The sequence below is a fragment of the Myripristis murdjan genome, chromosome 6 (genome assembly GCF_902150065.1).
Source record: "Myripristis murdjan chromosome 6, fMyrMur1.1, whole genome shotgun sequence".
NCBI lineage: Eukaryota > Metazoa > Chordata > Actinopteri > Holocentriformes > Holocentridae > Myripristis > Myripristis murdjan.
The window spans coordinates 21463171-21483576 of record NC_043985.1 but is presented as its reverse complement, the minus strand read 5'-3'; the positions used below and the strand labels follow the sequence as shown (position 1 = coordinate 21483576).

General features: G+C 42.6%; 1 protein-coding gene across 2 annotated transcripts; it reads left to right on the top strand.

Annotated features, from left to right (window-relative positions):
- The first annotated feature begins 3306 nt into the window (after nucleotides 1-3306).
- fam107b (family with sequence similarity 107 member B) lies at nucleotides 3307-20197 on the top strand. Of its 2 annotated transcripts, none has more exons than XM_030053140.1 (4): nucleotides 3307-3511; nucleotides 15456-15627; nucleotides 18811-18967; nucleotides 19240-20197. In XM_030053140.1, exons 2-4 carry the CDS (start codon nucleotides 15500-15502, stop codon nucleotides 19357-19359), a joined length of 405 nt encoding a protein of 134 aa, XP_029909000.1. In that variant the 5' UTR covers nucleotides 3307-3511; nucleotides 15456-15499; the 3' UTR covers nucleotides 19360-20197. The 2 variants fall into 2 exon arrangements, with proteins under 2 accessions (XP_029909000.1, XP_029908999.1); XM_030053139.1 differs by lacking the exon at nucleotides 3307-3511 and adding an exon at nucleotides 14257-14446.
- Nucleotides 20198-20406: the final 209 nt, after the last annotated feature.

Genomic DNA, 20406 nt, shown 5'->3' with positions numbered 1-20406 from the left:
CAAAATGGTGGCTTGATGCAGAAGAGAGGCAATTCACAAATATTTCACTATCATGCAAGCATTTTGCCTTATTGATTCTGTGTGGAGGGAGCACAGTGCTCTGAATGAACAGAAAAACACTCAGACACACACCGCTTTTGCATACCGTGGGTGTGCTGCTGGTGCAAGCCCACAGAAACTCAGAAGTAGGTCACACACCAGTCTTGGGGTGGGGGGCTGTTTATTTACAATACAATTACGTGCAATTATTTAAAACTGACTCATTTCCTATAGCAGTCTGAATGTGAACATGAATCCAGGGTCTCAGCAAAGCAATGAAGTAATAATTTTCTTCTTTTGACTGCTATTCCTTCTCTATATTTTGCTACTGTCATCATAAAAAATGAATGATAATCTATTTATTAAAGGCTCTTAATTTGGTTTTACTTTAATGCAATGATGGAATAACAAAGTACAAGTGTACAGCCACCCTGAGGTCTTAAATTCATGTAAAAAATAAATAAATAAATATCAGTGTTTTTCTTCAGAATAGCCCCGGAAAAGTTGCCTCAACAGCTTCACCATTATGTGTTGTAAGACCTGCCCTGACTTACAGGAAGACACGCACGTCGCCATGTTTTTCAGATAACTGCCATATCCTGTTTAAAGTGGAGGCCCTTGGGGGTCTTACAAAGAAGACACAAGGGGGGTTTTACATGCAAACATACACCCCCAAGATCTGTGGGAAAACCTAGGACAACAACAGAAACATCTGTCTCAGATATTAGACCCTCCAACCAGGCGATTGGATAAGCAGTGCAACGCAGAGAGGAGGGAGTAGTAAAGCTGTCCAGGCAGTAATATCCAGTAAGGAAACCCACATATACACAGAGGAAGGAGGGTGGTAAGGCAACAACATGACCTCCACCGTCCTGTCCCGTCCCCTCAGCCAACTAGCCTTTATTTACAGCCAAGGATATATACAGCGCTGACAGTGGCAATGGAGTATGTCACTATTTTGTCGCGTGTCACCATACAGGTCAGTTGAGGGACATGATGGCACATTGTAGCGTTGTCTTTTCCCGAGTTTAACGGCTGCATTACATACCGACTCTTCTATCATTTGCTTTGGTTTGGTTATCATATCCACATTACTAATGATTGTTTCTCAAAAATCACTTGCATGTAAATATCTTAAGAAAACACCAATAGCTATTTATACAATATCTCCACAGACAGCATTGTGGTAGTAGGCCAAAGATGTTGTGATGTTTGATTTTGTCCGTATCTCTCAGGTCTTGTCATAACCATGTCCAGTATGTAAACTACAAGGTAAATGCACCTATGAACACAGAGAGGAATTTTTCTAGAACAGTAAAGGGGGGGTTTTCACTTTTTCAGTTTGAGCGGCTCAGTGGGTGTGTCTCTGTGATGTAACGATCACCCTGAATCTCTATATATTTCAGTTGTGGTTAGGAAGAGGGAAAAAGCAAACTTCCCTGAAACCCCAACTGATTACCCTGAAGCGGAAACCACAGACAGATGTAAAGTATCTCGGTTGATCACAAGAGAAGTTGCTCCACATACACAGACCTGTTACCATGGCAATCAGGAAGTACTCTCTCCTATTTGTGATATATGTTTTAACCCGGAAAAAAAAAATAAAAAAAAATAAGCCTGAGTTTAGACAGCAATTGAAGTGTTTGTTTTAGTCAGACAGATTATTTCTATCAGCGGAGCCAAAAGTTGAGGTAACATCAGATGTATTATTTTTAGTTATGCAATAGGAAAAGAATTGGAATGTCTCATGGCTGCGTAAAGATAAAATTATAAAAATGGCTCTTGTGATAGTTAGTGTTGCACTGACTTTTGGTTCATGGTTTCTGGAGTGCTCGCTCTCTCTCTCTCACACACACACACATAAACACACATCTGTTTCCTGCATGGTGAGAGGTGGAGTGTGGTGGTCTCTGGAGGGAGTGTCCTGTCTGCCAGCGGTGACCCCCTCCTCGTGACTCATCCCATTGTTCAGCTCAACACACTGAGTCACCCCTCTCCTAAATTATGAGAAGGTGCTCAGGAATGTGTTACTATGTGAAGACCCCCCCTCCTCCTCCTCCTCCCACATGTTTGGACTTCAAACCTCTGGGCCTTTGGGTTGGTTTTGTCAGTTCCAGTAAGCCTGCACTGTAGGTTTACAGGAACTTAGGCCTCACTCCATCACATTCAACAGAACTGATCAAAACTAGTGTTGCATAATCTACAATGGCACTCAAAAAACTCAGTATCTCCTTGGAAAGAGGCAGGCAAATGTGAGCGGACGTATTGCCACCAAACTAGTGGTTTTGGAGAGCAGATTTAACAGAAGGATGGTGGATAAGCAGATCGAGCGACCCTTCATCAGTAAGCAGATTACTCTTCATCACAAAGATGCTCAGGATCTTCCGTCTGCTCGCACTGCTCTACAAAGGCAGCAGATGACTGACTGGTTTTAATCAAAGTTATAAATGATGTATGATCTGCCTGGGGGAATATTTGAAACTTTCCCCTCGGGTGAAAGAACTAGTAATCCTAATTTTAGAGGGCCGCTATTCCATATTGCTCTATTACACTATTCAAAAACTATGTAAAAAATCTTTAGGCTGTTGTTCCAAGGTTTTGGCGAGAGGCGTTCTTCAAGGCATCTGACCAGACGCTTGCAGCAATAAAGTGTTTTGCACCGTTTTTGTTACAGTGTGGGAATGCCTTTACTATTATTCTCCTGTTCCAACACCAAGCTTTTTATAGGGGTAAATGGGATTTTTTTTTTTTTCTTTAGGGGGATAATACACAGATAAAACAATATGATGCAGCTAGATCCAGAAATTATACAACAGAATTTTTGGATTGTATCAACACAAAAAACAAAACAAAACAAAACAAATAAACAAACAAAAAAACATTAAGCACTGTAAACTGACAACTGAGATCTAACACTAACACACTACAAGTTCATAAAGTTATTACAGGATTTTTTTTTTTTTTTTTTTTTTTTTAGTAAGGTCTTCCTGGAAGCTTATTAAAATTGTTAAATTCGAAGTGTGTGTGTGTGTGTGTGTGTGTGTGTGTGTGTGTGTGTGTGTGTGTGTGTGTGTGTGTGTGTGTGTGTGTATTTGTGCGCGTGTGCGTGCCTGCGTGCATGTCGGTCTCCGTTCACGCCCCGCCCCGAGCGTTCAGGGGGTCTTCCCCCGTCTAGTAACTGGAAACGTGAAGAAAGACGAGGAGGAGGCGGGGCCCCCTGCGTGACATCATATCATCCCGCCCACCCAGCTTTAATTTACATTTTCTTTGGGTCTTGAGTGAGTGTATGTGTGCCAGCGCTAGGCTATTGAACAGTTTCCTAAGAGGCAGAAAAGCAGCAGCAAGCAGAGTCGCAGACACACCTTAACCCCAAGAAGTGATTTGGAGACGCACTGATGCGGCCGAAACCACTTTGTCATTTTAAATATTAAACAGCTTGAGTTGGAGAAGTCGCGTCTGGGTCGAGTTTGAGGTAGGTGTGTGTGTCTGGGGCTGGTGTGTTTTTCTCGTATGATTGTTTGATGAGCGCACTAACAAAGCGGCACGTTTCACTCTTGTGTCCCGTCCCGTCGGGCCCCCCGGTAACAACAGCGGCAGGTTTGGCTTTTAAAAGCGCAAAAGGAAAGAAAGGAAAGGACAAGAGAGACACGCCGAATTGAAAGAGAATGAGCTTGCAAAACATAAACTCTTGCTTCATTGTCTCCTTTTGTTGCAGCGCATGACTAACGTTAGCCTACGGGACAGTGAGCAACAAACCCTGAGATTGTTACACTGCATGTACAGACTGTGTTGATACTTTGAAAAAGAATAGGCTGTTATTCGTGGCAGTTGATACATTGTATTTTGGGAGAATAATAGATTACGGAGAGCCATTATAATGTGCCTAGTGTGTATAGATGTTGCATTAAATCAGTTGAACTTACTGGCATTTGTACCTCCCATATGTGGCTATTAATTCCCTAAAGGATTTTTTTATATATATAGTTTATATTTATCTTACAACATCTGTACAGTAGCCTTCTAAAATGTATTGCAATGCTCTCCTCTCTGTTAGCCTGCTATAGAGTAATGACATAGCTTATAGTAATAATGATATGCCTTCAGTCTTTGTCCCAATGACGCCCATTTTTGAGGCTAACAGCTAAAAAAAAAAAAAAAAAAAAAAAAAAAAAAACAGACTATATTTAATTGATGAGCTCCAGTTGAATCCATCATGTGTGAGTAAGACTGTGTGTAATAGCACAGCCATGACCACAGCACTGGCTGCTCTGATTAAGCACATGGCTTCAGTCATTACTGACACACTGGGCTGTGCTGTCATCAGTGAGATAAACCTAACTGTCATGCAGAGTGTGTGTGTGTGCGTGCGTGTGTGTGCCTTTGTGCCCGCTTATTTTGCTTTTTGATGTGGCAACAGGTTTTTCCACTTTTGTCGTTTGCAGCCTTATGGTACTTCTGTTTTGCTTCATCACAAAGATTGCCTCACACGGTTGCTGTCAAACTTTAGTAACAGTTTAAGCAAACAAGATCCTAACCTCGGGCACCGAGTTGAGTGTGTGTTTGCCAAGTGGAGGCAGCAGAAGCCTGGCAAATAAAAGTTAGCACCCTTATTATGTGCAGCAGCAACTCTAATCGTAGCTCTTTATGGAAAGAGAAAGTGACAAAGGCAAATGATATGAATGACTACGTCGGCCGGTCTGTCTCGGCATAGAGCTAAACAGAGTGTGGGTGAGTGTGTGTGTGTGTTGGGGGGGCTCACACATGTGTTAGTCATTTGGAAGGGAGTTTGCTAAACGATTTACATCTGTTTTCTGATCTTTGAACCCCCTCCTTCCCTCCTCTTCTCTGTTTCTCTTACGCCTTCTCTCTTGCTGTCTTTATTTCCCGTAAGGGCTGATAGTGTCATTTTGACTGTGTGTAGCCTAGTTTGGCGTGCAGGGAGGGTGAGATGCAAATGGAATGCTCATCGCTCCCCTCGTGGCACTCAAAGAGTCTAAGTATGTGAATGAAATGGGTTGAGTTTCCATCCCATAATGAACGGTGTCTATTATTGGTTCTGGTCCATTTCTCAGCTATTTCACAGTAAGCTCAGGGTTGAGACTGTGTCAAGGACTCACCCCTGAACTCAAACAGTCAAGGTATTTGAGCCAGGAACTCTGGGTTGAGTGTGTGTGTGTGTGTGTGTGTGTGTGTGTGTGTGAGTGTGTGCATAGGTGTGTGTTGGAAGCGGGTAACTGGCAACCACACGTGTGTTGACAGTATTATCTCCGTCGGCCCTAGTGGGCAGTCTGTGGGACAAATTCTTCATTACTCAGCAGAATGCACTGGGCCTAGACTAAAGACCAAGGCCACATGGCCCGCATTATTCCTGTCTGTGTGTATGTGTGTGTGTGTGTGTGTGTGTGAATCAAGTGCTCTTGCTCTGTCCTGGTACATGGACAGTACAGACACATTGTTCATAGACAATGAAAGACTACCTTGTAGTATAATATGTCTCTAAATCTTTCCTCCTGTAATGAGCGTTTTCTAAGTATGGATTGGTTGGAGAGCAGAGACTTTTCCATTTATGCTTGTTTTTTGTTTTTTGTTCACTTTTTCATGTTCTGTAATTAAGATCTTGGCCTTTTTTTTGGCTGTACGGTGGACACTATTTTTTCCCCCCTTTCTCTTGATCTAATTAAACACATTTGGGTCAAAGCTTTTATCAGCTTTTAACCAATATCCATGGCTGGGTGAGTTAATTCCAGTGATCCCGGCAACGATCTATCTGTTATTCCATCTTATCTATTGGTCACTTGTTTTTTCAATTATTTTTTTTCAAGACCAGTTCATAGACAATGGATGCATCACTCCGTCATGTGGACTGAGCAACCCACAACAAGATATTATGATGCAATGTAAACAGCAGTGATGAAATCACAGGATCCTACAACAGCATAAAGGACCTGTTTACACTGCGCTGTGGTTTTGTTTCCATGGTTTTAGATTATGTTACAACTCAGGTATTGAGAGTCTTGACAGAAAGCCAGGGCATGGTCTGTGTGTGTGTGTGTGTGTGTGTGTGTGTGTGTGTGTGTGTGTGTGAGAGAGAGATAGAGAGAGAGAGAGAAAGAGAGAGCATCAGGGCAAGCACAAATCCTGTCTGAACATATGAAAGTCCGGCTATAAGCCACATGGCAGGTGTTGGACTCACGTTAGTTTGAGCAGGATTTGATGCTGATGTGTGTATTCCATAAATGATAAATGGAGAGGTGACAGATACACATGGAATGCAAATGACATCTTACATACATATACAGTGCACACACAAACACACACACGCTTAGACTAAGCTTCTCCAAAGAATCGCATTGATTTTCCTGCTGTTATGCAGGAGACTGAATCACAATAAAGCACCATTACTGTCCTGGCGACGTTGTGTAGTCATAGAGAATGGATCACACACACACACACACACACACACACCACACACACATACACACAAACTCTAAATGTCTTCCTCCTTATAGCTTGTTAGGTTAAAGGATAGAGAAATTGGGAGTCTGAGCTGAATTGGATTAAGCTCTTGGTAACTCTGTATCAAGACATATGATCCTGTCTTATTACAGAGACACACAGGAACATGCACCCATGGAAGAACAGAGCCACATCTTTCTCCTACAGCCTGAGGTCAGCTGGGTTTCCAGACTATGTACCCATAATGGGTTTGGAAACTTTCATCAGGCAATGAAACCACATGATTGCCTACTGTCCCAGCTAAAAATGTATATATGTTTGTGTACATACATTTGGTGCCATGCTGATCATAAAGACTAGAATTGGAGAGAACAAAGACTGTCTATGCCTCTGTTTGCTGGGCACCTGGTTACCTCATTATTCATATGCGTGGGTGCATGTGTACATGCACGCTCAGTCTGCACCCCCATGTGTCCGTCTGTCTGTAACTGTAGATTGTCTGGCTGCCCAAGGTAACAGTTGTTATTGGGGTTTTCTGCACCACCATGTAAACAAAGGAGAACCGCCCTAATCTTTCCTGATCTGCCTCCCAGCCAATGAGATGTGAGCTCACAGCTGGGCTCAGCCAATAGAAGGTTGAGGAGGGGTGTGACTCTTCCCCTCCAAAGGGCTTTTGAGGGAAAAACAGCAGTAAAGCACAAAGCTTTGAATCTGGAACTGGAACAGACACTACAGTCATTATAAGGACTGTTCCTTTTATGACTGAACAGTACTTTACAGCACGGCATCAGACCAAACGGCTGTTCCTTTTTATTGCAGGCCATTTACTCTGCCAAAGGGACAGATATTGGAGCTGTGTTTAAGAGGGTATTGTTAAAGGCATTCATATTGGTGCCTCATCAGAGAATGTGAAAAATCCCTATCAAATGCATATTTGTAAATGCTTTCATTTTAGGGTGTGGTAATGTAGTAAAACTGTCTGGAACATGTGCATGTGTCTTTTTCTCCATCTGTCTCATTCCAACTGTTGTTGTCAGATCTATACATATCCATACGTGACCATGTGTCAGTGCCAGCTGCGAGGGGGTATAGAGCATCCTTTGTACATGGCTGACAGGTGTGGTCGAGCTCTTGGTCAGAGTAAGCACAATTTTCACTTTTAAAAGACAGGTGTGCTGAGTAGCAGCCTATGTATCCAAATGTTTCTATCACTCAAAGGGGCATGTTTGTGTGAATGTACATTGAAGTCACTGTGTGTGCACCTACATGCGTACGCTGTTGTGTGACAGTGTGTTCTCCAGTGTGATAATTGCTTTGCAGGTTCATCACATTCCTGTGGCATGACTCATATTGGTGTCTATGCCTTTTCAGCACATTAGCCCCATTCATTCTGTAATCTGCCTCAGCCTGAGGCTGTCACAACGTGTGGCAACGGGAGCATGCACGAGCCAGTGCATGAATTAATTTTAGCCAATACTGAACACAAACTGTCCAGCCAAGCATGTTTCGAAGGGAAACTTGGTAAAGCTGCATTAGTTGGTGGTCATCTGTGTAATGTTATCTTAAAGCTAAAAGGCATTCATTACACTTGTCTTTTCAAAGCGACTTTAATCTCCCAGTCACCCCAAGGGCACATTAAGTAACAGGCCTGCACACACAAAAATCAGATAGCTCCATTGCAATTAAGGTATCCAACGCCAGATGTGGAAGTGGTCAGGCTCACATTTTAATTAGGATTCTCTGTGGTCTGGACACAATGCTGTCCACGCAGCTATAAAAAGCAATGTTAAAGAAAGAGAGGGGGTAGAAAGTAACACAGACAGATTTTATAGCTACAGCCAAAACAGATTCATAAATGCAAAATTTTCAGCAAAAATCACAGCGCTTTAATCTTAATCACACCTTCAGTATCACATTTACAGGACAAAAATGTAACGACTGCCAAAGATGCAATGAATCTGCTGCTTGTTTTTTTTTTTAATTTAAGAGGCAAAATTCACTTGTTTAACTGAAAAATAAAGAGTAAGAGTCTGATTAACCTCTGTAAAAGTGCAGTTCCTGTTTTGCCTTGTTATCCAAAATTGGAGGTTGTGGTTTACCGTGGGTGGAAAAGGCCTTGGTGTGATGGAGCGATAATTAAACCCCTGTCTCTTACTTCTCAACCTTCTTCTGTTGCTATTTAATGTATTGATTTGAAATGAAGACAGCCGTCCTGACATGTTTAGCTATAAAAGCTCATCTTGGTGGAGAGGAACTATCTGGATTGCTTCTTGTGGGAGGGGGGAAATAATAATAATAATAATAATAAAATGTGTGTGTGTGTTTTGTTTTGTTTTTTTTTTTTGCATACAGTAAGCATGTATGTGGTGGCCAGAGAGATGAGAGCGAAACAGTTTGTCCTGGCTGTTAGGTCCGTTAATGGTCAGGGTGTTGTTTGTTCATCATAACGCTCTTACAGACCCGCCTAGTTCTCCCTTAATGACATCAGGGTTTTAAAGGCGTTCACTTTCATACACACACACACACACACACACACACACACACATACATACTACATAGCTAAAGCCTGACAGCACATGCCTCCCTTACATGACTCACTGTGTTTTATATTATGCTTCCCCTCTGTGGGTGTTTATGCATGGGTGCGCATCTGTGCATCTGGGTTTTTATGAACTCTTAGACCCCGAATCTAAATTCCCACACCCCGGCGTCTCCCCAGTGACATCATCTTTTTGAGAAATAGGGGTTGGGAGGGGGGTGTAAGGTTGCTCTCAGGGGTCAGTACATGATGAGGCCCCAGAATCCCTTGCTCCTCTCCCCTGTTCCAGACCCCCACTCCAAGGCAGGAAATACAAAACAGACCTCAACCCCCCCCCACCCCAAAATCGCAGCATACTCTTTTCTCTGTCTGTCTCTCTCCTCTATTCCCGCATAAGCAAGTCCAGTTTTGAATTATTTGCACAGTCTAAACATGGAGTGATTGATAGCGGTGGCAGCGGTGGAATTTTGCAGAGTTGTGTGAGTAATGCGCTTGGACATTTTTTGGTAAAGAGTATGGTCATGTTCCATCCAGAGTATATGATGTTTCAGGATTTGTCCCAGCTTGTGGTTGCTTTCTCTTTCTGGGCTTGTGCTGTCAGGTCGTTCTGCCTGAGGTGATTTTGAGTGCCATTTGCACACACACACACACACACACACACACACATACACACATTCTTTGACTCACAGATATCTATGTGAGATGGGATACAAATACTGGCTATTTTCAGTCAGTGCTGATTTTGTATGTATGTGTGAGAGCGAGGGGGGCATTCAGTATTTTGACATGATTTATGTGTTGAACTGGTGGAAGGTTTGTAAATGAGCAGGTATATGGTGCCGGTATGGGACATGGCCTCAGTCTCTCTCTCTCTCACACACACACACACACACACACACTCCCACAATCGTGTTCCTCCCCATCCCCCAGTAGCTGTCAGTTAAAAGCCCATCTATCTGTGTGTTTTAATTAGGGCCTCTCCTATTTATGGCTGAATGACCGCTTCATTAACAGCAAGGCTAGGAGATGTACCCGGATCTGCTCGGCTTATAACACACAGGGAGGGAAACAGGGCGTGTGTGTGTGTGTGTGTGTGTGTGTGTGTGTGTGTGTGTGTGTGAGAGAGAGAGAGAGAGAGAGAGAGAGATTGAGGCAGAGAAAGAGAATGGGGTGTGGGGGTTGCTTAAGGGGTATTGGTGACGTAATTTCCCCTGAGGGGTGGACCTCCCATCTGTGAGTGGAAGATACAGGATCCGGCCAAAGAAAGAAAGAGAGAGTGAATGAGAGAAAGCATATGGGGCAAGACAGGCATAAGGGAAGAGAGAGTGATGCAGTAAATTAAGTTTAAAGAATATGTCAAATGATTTTCCCTAACTGGTAACAGATTTGCAGAATTGAGTCTGATTTACAAGCAGCTCCTTTTTTCATGTTTGTTGTGGTTGTTCTTCTGTATGCATGTGTCTGATCAGCATATCCAAACGCGACAATCAATCAAAATGAACCCGTTTTGTAGATCTAACCTCTTGCGCTTTGTGCCGCACATTGTCGAAACGGGTCCTGGCTTGCTAATGAGAGATTGGGTGTGGCCTGGTGACAGACATGACTGCAGAGCCAATGACAGTGGACTGGACAGCGCTGTGGTGCAACAGATAACGTGCTGTGGTTTGTGTCTGTAACAGGACAGAGGGGTCAGATGGTGAAGCAGGCCACCAGCTGCTCTCATCTTCTCTTTGTCCATTTCTCTCTTCTCACCCTGTTTTTTTTTTTTTTTTTCTGCAGTAAGTGCTGCAGCATGACTCAAGCCACTACTGACTCATGAAAAAGGCAACTTTCGTATTATTATTCAGCATTCGCTTCTATGCCTTTCCATCCAGTCCGTCCAGTTTGGCAGTGATCCCAACATAAAACTATCAATTTTCTCTGATCATTCTTTTCTCTTGGCTTCAAGGTTCTCCTGTTCCTATAATTTGTCTTTCCCACAGTTCCTCCAGTATTGTCTGTGCGTTCCCTGGCCATGAAACAACAGAGAAGGATTGATAATGGCCAATTTAGTTTCTCCTCCCCATCCCTCATTATTAGCCTTTGTGCCCATCTGTGCCCCTCTCTCAGGGGTTGTAAAAGCTTTGTATTTAGGTACAAGACTATACATTTATAATCCAGCTCTAATAGTGATTGTGAGGGTTTTATGTTATTTTTGCAGAGTTTATTTCAGTTGTTTTAAGTAAAAGCCGAATCCTGTCAGAAACCTTGCAGTGTCACTAAGTTCGCACCAGTAATTTCCTGTGGTGGGTGCTGTGTCACCAAATGTGTGGGTGATGATGGGTCTCCATGGTGACAATGGGAAAACCAGGGGGGGAATTGAGAGGCATGTGTGTGATTGTATGCACGTGTGTGTGTGTATGTGTGTGTGTGTGTGTGTGTTATTCTGTTAGCTCATACAGCAACAGGAAAGAGCAGGCAGCCCTGATGCAACAACTTGGCACCGTTTGGTTCCTCTACCCTTCCAGGACTGTCATTCGATCAGCTCTAATGCAACTTGCCACCAGGCTCCACTTTCACACACACTCATTAGTGCGAACACCAACCAAAATGCATCCCGTCACATGCTTTGTCAGACACTTAGTCAATCTCTCTTTTCCTTCTGTCTTTGCAAAGTGAAAAGCAAAACACCCTGATAAATAATGTTTGACAATATTAATGGAAACGTGCATAGTTTGTATTTGTTTTGACATGTTGACCTTATTCACACAGCCTCTGATTGTAACAAATGGTGTGTTTCCTTGTGTGTTGCTTTTGACCTCTCTGGATGTGTTACCCCTAAACCAGCTGTTTAAAAGCATGTCATCTAACAGGATGTGAGATCACAGTCATGTACAGGTCACGGGAATGACATGAGGAGAGCGGAGTAAACAGAGGAAAACTCTTCCTCTTCTTCTGCTGCTGCTGCTTTTTCTACTTCTGCTTCTTGTTTTTGTTTCATGTCACTTGGCAATCAACCTTGCGGTGCATTACTGCCAAAGGAAAGCTGTTCCTTCGCCTAACCCATTTCTCCTTTTCTAGCATCTTCTTTGACCCACTTTTTTCGTTTTCTTTTCCTCTGTTTTGACTGATGCTTTTTTTTTTCTTATGAGTGAATGCTTGGACCTTTTGAATGTCCAGAGTCCTGCGTCTGTTGCCCTGTTTTCAGACATCTCAGAGTCCCATGTCTTTGGGAGGCTCATTAAGGGTGGGGTGTGTGTGTGTGTGTGTGTGTGTGTGTGTGTGTGTGTGTGTGTATGTGTATTGTCTGTCCTTGAGAAGCCGTCTTAACAAAACCAATAAACTAGCTGTTTAATGGGGATTCCTAGAACAGCAGGAAGTGTTGTCCCGAAAACAGCGTTCCTTCATAAACACACTAAAACACACCATGGCATGCTTGGAGAGGTACTTACATGGTCACAGTGCACATGCACAGTTTGCACACTGCCATTGCTCTGTCTGTTACTTAGTTATCCACATTGCTGTTATGGCTAGAACCTGAAGGAGCTTAAAATTAAAATGTGTGGAACTAACCGCTGATAAGGTAGAATTTAGTCTGGGCTCCAATTTGAGGTTGCAGGGCCCTTTGAACTCCCTATGTCACTTCCCCTCTCCCTTGGGGCACACAGGAAGCAGGAACAGATGTGTTAGGCTAACGGACACTTTCACAGTACCGCCAAGTCTGTAAGTTCCTCTACCCCCTACGTCTGGCATTAACAGAGACCTTTGATGTACCCGCAACACACCACGTGTGCTCACACACAGCCCCTGATTCTCAAAGTCACAAGATGTTCTGCCCACCTCTGCTGTGCACAAACACAAAGTATCTTACATCGTCCCATATCAAGTAATATACTGTGATTGGCTGAGGACATGGGTCACAGCTGGTTCCTAACAGGATTAGATGCAGGGATGCAGCGGTAAATAAAAAGTGAGATCTTCCTCTGTTCAGTTTACAGATATGCACTCATTTAAGACTGTGTCCTGATATAAATTACATAAGTTAACTTACATAAGTTCTTACCACAATGCAAGCCAATACTATTTATCTTTTTACTTTTTTACCGTAAAAATTGATGTTGGCCTAAAAGGTTCATAAATGCAGTTCTCCAAAGAAAAATGTTGTAGTCTAAATTTAGCATATAACCCATCTCCCTGGTGTATTCCACCATATTTATCAAATTCAGTTTTGTTAATTAGTTTTTTATTTCTAGATATATGTCTTTGTTCTGCAGTATGTGTAGCAAAACCCTATTTATCTCTGAGGTGTTTGTTATGTAACTGACATTGTGTGGCTTCTCGGATGTAAGGATGTCGACCTCTAGTGGTGGCCTGGCGTCTTTACACCTGTTCTTTGTGCGGCTGTTTTGGTGTTGAGGGCGCATCACTCCTCCACGTTTGCACCCAAGCGCTCGGTAATGTAGAACATTTAGTTCCGACCGAGCAGCGTGATTGGCTCACTGCGAACCAAAATATCACGACAAAGCCACTCGAAACCTGGCACAACACGGGTGCCAAAATATCAGTGCGCCTTGTTTATTTTCTGTCAGTCACAGCGGTGTCAGAAACTGGTGATCTAGCACCGTCGAAATCTTTTAGCCAGCTTCTGAGCAACAGGGAGGTATTTTAGAATATACATTTTGATTCCCAAATAACTTCCTTTTAGTACATAAACCCAAATATCCTGTAGTCCTGAGAGGAGAAGAACTTTTATTAATTATTATTATTATTATTATTGTTGTTGTTGTTGTTGTTATTGTTATCATTCTAAGTACGAATTGTAGGCCGACACACCCATCTTCACCTAAATATTCCGCAAAAAGCAAAGCTAATAAAAATTATTATTATAATAATCATAATCATAATCATAATAACAACAACAACTTTGATATACGTCGCAAAATTCTAAGTGCGTATTGGAATATTAGAGTGATATTACAGGAGATTTAAAGTGCCATAACGTACGATAAGAGCACTACAAAGTACCTTCATTAGAGAATAAGCTCCTTATTTCTCCATAAATGGAAGAATTGATGTTGAAACTGGTGTCAATCCAGAGATGTGCAGTGGGAGTCAGTGGGAGGAGAGAGAGAGAGAGAAAGAGAGAGAGGGAGGGGGGTGAGAGACCTAGAGAGAGAGCGAGAGAGAGAAGCATGGGGGCGTACAATAAGGAGTGCGCTGCTCTGTAATGATAAACGCTGCTCTTATTCAAGCCGGACTTTGAGCTCAGGAGGAGACAGCTGTGCAGGACTGCGCACCTCTCTGCGTCAAGGCTCTGCAGCGCGCTCAGGCAGATTTCCTAACAGGTTTACTTTGGGGGAATTAATTGAGAAGTTCAGGTAACAGCAGAGATGACGACTATGTTCAGATACCCCGTCTTTCCTCATCTGCAGGGTGAGTTAAACCAAAGTTGATGAATGCACTCAAATCTGCTTACCAGTATCTAAAGTTAAAGAGCAATATGAGGTTTTTGAAAATATTTTAAAATAAGTTAAGGACTTTTAAGTTTTTCTTTTTCATCGACAAATCTTTTGAAAAGGTCAGCATCCAACTCTATTCTGTTTTTATGCTATTATTGTAATGTGCTGGATCTGCAAGTTTATCTGATGTGTTAAAATAAATAATGGATTTCACAGTGCACTCATGCTTTCAAATAGAAAATATGGCCCACTAATGCAGTTGCACATATGAAAATGTTCTTTAAGCAAAGTAGGCTAAAGAAGAATAACTCAGATTTTTCTACGGGATGTCAGTTGATCTTTAAAGTTGCAATAAAAATGACTTACTGTGGTGTTGTTGCATGCACCTTGCCATCAGTATGAGTACTGATCAGACCTCCATCACAATGATGTGCAGCCCAGGGGTCACAAGATGATATATCAGTATACAGAAATAGTCGGAATGTATAGTAAGTTATCACTAGTCTTGGCATGTGTGTGTGAGGGGTGTATGAGCAGGAAGTATTTAGTTTGACACATTTTGAATCTCTGGGTCAGGCTTATTTGTTAGAACATGTGAAAAATTTACATAATTTGCCCAGTGAAAACTGAAAAGCATTGTGTGTCAGTGCTGTCCTCAGTTCACCTCTTCATCGCTGTGCGTATGGCTTTCACATCATCTGGCAAAGGGAATCAAATGTTCTTCCTCTCACTGTGTGGAACAATTATGTAATTCCAGTGTTGACTCCATCGATACATAGATCAGCCAAAAACTGAGCGTACGCCGCTGTCAGGACTTAAAAGTGCTGTGCTTCCAGGAACAATACGTCCCTGGAAAATGTGTACCTTTTGAAACGCTGACGTTTATGCGTCACCAGAGAATCTGATATATGACTTTGTTTGAGTGCCTCCAGACCCAAGTGTTGCTAAATAATGCTCTTTTCCACTTGCATGTCTCCATTCAGATCCGTGTGACCCTGGTCTATCTCTGTCACCGGGGAGGAGTGTCATGGCGGAGCCAGACTATCTGGAGGGAGACTGTGATGAGCTCATCAAACCCAAGAAGCTGATCAACCCAGTCAAGACCTCCCGCAACCACCAGGACCTGCATCGAGAGCTGCTCATGAACCAGAAGAGGTCAGGAGACAAGAAAATACACTCCTCATTTCTCTCTCTTTTTGCTTGTCTCTTTCCTGGTCAATACACATTTTCTCTTGAGGACAGACAAATGTTTTCACTTTCAGCAACCACACCCAGATTTTATTATAGTTTAGGGCACTCAAATACAAAAAAAAAAAAAAAAAAAAAAAAAAGATAGCTTCAGTTCCAAGCATTAGATCAGGGTGCTATAAAGAGGTTTCGTTTGTCACGTTTCTTCACGTGCAGTATGTGACTGGACAGATAAGAATTCATTTATCTGTTTAGTGGTTAAACCTGTTCCAGTACAACGGTTTGTACTCTGTGTCCCGAGTTGTTGATGGTAGTAACTTTGTGCAGGTTTTCCCTTACGCAAAACAAGTCAGACCAGCAAAAGCAACATAAGAAAGTCTCCATCTAAGCATATTCTTACACCTAGGCTTATATTACCATGTTACATATGTGCAGTTGGTCTGATAAGTATCCATGCAAACTGGAGCAGCACTTGTGCTGCGCGTCACTGTAGTTGACTTCTCCAGTCCCTCAGACCCAGGGGGGTGAAAAGCCATCAGTATTATGTAAAGCTCAGCACATGAAACATTCATAGGAACTATTATATAAAACGTAAAGTGCAATAGTCTGTGAACAATCTTTTATGTAAAGGAAACAGGTTAAAGTAGGTTTGCACACACTCAACCTCAGTGTCACTATTAACTGGGACACACAATGATAAGAGGCAGCCTTTGCTCTGTGTGAGTGTGTGTGCGTGTGTGTTGACTCTGGTCATCTTTATGACACAAAACGGCTATATTTTCTCTCTGTAAACACAGTTGCCTTCATCTCTGTGTGCTGGCTATAAATAAATACAAAACACACACACCGGTGACAGCTGTTACATCACCACGGTTACGCTTTGACTTAAACAGATCAAAGAGGGAGTGGCATTATGTTGATGGATGTGTTATTGAGTGATGGGAAAAGGGGGGAGGGGCGGGCTGAAAGAGAGAAGCCAAGAGAAAAAAAAATAAAATAAAAATAACTGCTTTTTATCATATTTTAGTTGCGGAAAAACGATTCCTTTTGTTGCCAAAGTTGCAGTAAACTATTTTCCCCCGCAGTCCAGATGGGGAATGTTATGAGTCTGAAGCCCAGTGAAGCCTGTAAAATGGATGTAATGGGGAGATAGACTTGTTTTGACTGGGCTCTGTTCTGTAGTGCAGAGTACAGAATGTTTCCCTGCGTAGTAGATTAGTCATGGTGATGAGAGAGAAGGGGAGGGAGGGAGTGACGGTGGGATGGATAGATGGATGGATGCATGGATGGATGGATGGACGCATGAGTGCATGGATGGATGGATGGATGGATGGATGGATGGATGGAAAGAAAAAAGGGGTGTTATGTAAGCAAGATTACAGAACAGTCTCCAGCTGAGGGTCTCTTTTCACTCTTAGTTACCTTTTGTTGTGGTGACCCGTCTTACATACACACACACACACACACACACACACACACACACACACACACACACACACACACACACACAATCACACATCACATACAAGGAGTACACACAGTACACAAAGTTTCAGAGCATGTTATGAAATCAGTCACCAAGCATTTGGATAGAGATGGTAGTGCGTATACTGCCAAAGCATATATATGGATTGGCTATTAGATAACTGGTTCCCTTGCTTGCCAAAGGGTGTGTGCTAGAGTGAGGGGTGGGGGGTGGGGGGTGGGCGGTATGTGATTACGTAACAGGATAGAGGGAAGCAGGCATCTCCGCGGCCTTTCTTGTTATTGCGCTGGATGACCTTGACCTCCTCCCTCTCAGAGTGGAGCGCTTCAGCCAACCTGACCCGATCGCTTCAATTACCCCCCCCCGCTCTCCCTTGGCTCACTGAGTGCTTTCACAAGACCCTCGGTGTCGGGAAAACCTGCAGCAAAGACTTGAGCTGAAGTATCGTGATGGCTCAGTGGAAATTCACTCCCACTGGTTCTTGGAACAATGGGGACTTGGTTATGTCATCCTCAAGATTTTTAGTAATGCATTTAATTACTGAATTCTTGTGTTAAGCTGCAGTCTGGTAGGCTGCGTTATGTTTTCTCTTGAGTACATACACAGCCTGTGCAGATATAATAAGACTGGTAAAGCAAAAGGCAAATCAGTGAGTGTAGTTTTCTATATAAATATACAAAAAAAGAGATGGAGCTGCCAGAGTATATATGCAAAAAAATTAATAAAAAGTAGCATGCAAAATATGTTAGTCTTAGTTGTTAGTGTTTTGTGTATCCAGGTCATGTTCCCAAGCCTTTTTCCTTATGCTTCTGTGAAAACTTTTTTGAGGATTTATAAATCCAACTTTTATTTGCATATATTATAGAGAATAGCAGGTAGATTAGATATTTGACCTAGGATAGCCTCTGTCTTTTGCTTCTCTTGATTTTTAAGCTCACTCTATGCCACACACACACTCACTCTCTCTCTCTCACACACACACATACACACACACACATCCATATCTTAAGTACTCTCAAGCCTCATCCTCAGCCTCCATCCTTCTCTGTTGTAATTTTGGAGTTTGGAGAGTTACATAATAGTAATATTTGGCTCCGCTTTGCACAAAATGCTCACTGTAGTAAGATGGCCCTGTCCCCCTTTTCAAGTTTTACTACTTAATACCAGACAGTTGTATAACAGTTCTCCCAGTTACTCAATGCCTTGTTCCCATGAGTCAGCTTCAGTGTGAAAGACATGTTTGTGGATGGATTAATGGATTTTTCATTTTTTATGATATAGGTTGACATTTTTACAAGTGGGTTATGTCAGAACTGATATGTACTTAAAAAAAAAAAAAAAAAAAAAAAGGCCAAGAGCAATAGTTCACATATTTCCAAATTCAGTTCTGGTGCTGGCACCTACTGTGCACACAGATTAACAAATGTGAAATAATCTGTGATGGGCAAAAAGTCGGCATTGCGTAAATGAGTGACGTTTTAATCCAGATCTCCAGATCAAACTGGAATCAATCCATTTTTTTTTTTTTTTTTTTTTTTTGTATTAATGTGAGTGTCAGTCTCCCTCTCAGTGGGGCTGTATAGTATCATAAGTATGTTTTTTCATGGGTTGCTGATTAGGTTTCACTATGGTAACATGCTCTTCCACTGATTGTTTCTCCACAGGGGTCTGGCCCCCCAGAACAAGCCTGAGCTTCAGAAGGTCCTGGAGAAGAGAAAGAGGGACCAAGTTCTCAAGGCCCAGAAGGAGGAGCAGGAGGCTCACAAGAAGAGGAGTGACCTGGAGATAGAGCTGATGAAAAGACAACAGAAATTAGAACAGGTAAACATTTGAAGGATTGCACTTTGAAACCTGTGAACAGGACTTGCTGAATAAGAAGCGCATTGTCTCTGACAGGCGGCAAAGATAAAAGTTAGTGGCTCCTGTAAGTGAGGCTTTCCAGGTCAAAGAGCGTGGCATGTGTTGCACCATTCAGGTTATCAGTTCTGCACAGGGAAGGAGTGCTTATATGTAGTTCAGTGATTTCAGCATTCCTTAAACTCGAGCAGATTTACAATTTGCTTAACATGAATTGTCTGATGTCTGGCTTTTAGCTGGAGCTGGAGCAGCAGAAAAACGAGGAGGAGCAGGAGAACACCCCCGAGTTTGTCAAGATGAAAAGCAACCTGCGGAGGACCAAGCAGGAGGCTGACGGGGAGGAGCGAACCACCTAGAGACGTGTGTGTTTGCAGTCCCGAAGGTGTCCGGAGTGTGTGTATGTGTCTGTGGTGCACAGTGGTGACCTGACTGTGGTCTGAGATGAACCTCCTGGTTTTCCCAACCCAGCTGTTCCTACCTGCAGTGAGGAGAGAGAGACTTTACAGACTAAAAGACCCCTCTGTCTGCCTGCCACGGACCACCAGTGCTCACCTCAGCCCCTCACACCCATCCAGCACCACACAGCACCCCCCGCAGGAGGGACCTGAAACACGGACACGCTAACATGTTACATGCCTCTCGACGAGGGCGCGCAAGCTTCCAATGAGCTCTGATGGAGAAATACGCAAACATGCACAGAACTGGTCATCCCCTCTGTTTTCACTCCTCTATCCGCAGACAGCTGTCATTCCTGTTTATTGTTATCGATGTTGTTACTGTTGTTTCTGTTTTTGTTTTGTTCTTCATCTTCAGAATCAAATAAGGAAAAGTGGACACTGGATGGACTCTTGAAGCTGTGTAATGTAAAAGCCAAATTAATGTGCTTTTGTTATTTATGTTTGTAGCTTTTAGCCCAGGTATAGGGAGCAGACTTTTTAGTCGTTCTGTATCCTAGTTTGTTTTACAGCATAGTTTGTGAAGCCAGAACAGGACAAAGGGAGTGTACGGTTGTGTGAAACACTCAAGTTTGCTTTATTATGATTTTTTTTTTTTTTTATTCAAAACTTGCCATTTCCTCAACTAATGCAATTTTGAGCAATAGTAGAACTCCCAGGTGTGAGAGTGATCTTTTCTTTATATATTCTATTGTTTTTGTATGAATAAAACTGTTACTAAATAAATAATTTAAGTTTTGTTGGTTGGTCAGTGACAATAAGGCTTGAGACCTGCCTGATCGGTCTTTGTGTGCTTTAATGAACAAAGGTTTGATCGAATCCATAAAGTATAATCGGAAGTGTACACGTCAGACACATGTAGACAATTCAGACACATGCAGACAATTTTTCAAACAGAAAAACAACTTAAAGTGACCATCAGGGAATACATAGCAATTTCTCCCATTC

What these genes read in the sequence shown, in the direction of transcription:
- fam107b (XM_030053139.1), top strand. Translation starts at nt 14,404, where the DNA reads ATGACGACTATGTTCAGATACCCCGTCTTTCCTCATCTGCAGG. An exon ending in CGTCTTTCCTCATCTGCAGG is followed by an intron (nt 14,447 to 15,455) that starts GTGAGTTAAACC and finishes GTCTCCATTCAG; the next exon opens with ATCCGTGTGACCCTGGTCTA. An exon ending in GACAACAGAAATTAGAACAG is followed by an intron (nt 18,968 to 19,239) that starts GTAAACATTTGA and finishes TCTGGCTTTTAG; the next exon opens with CTGGAGCTGGAGCAGCAGAA.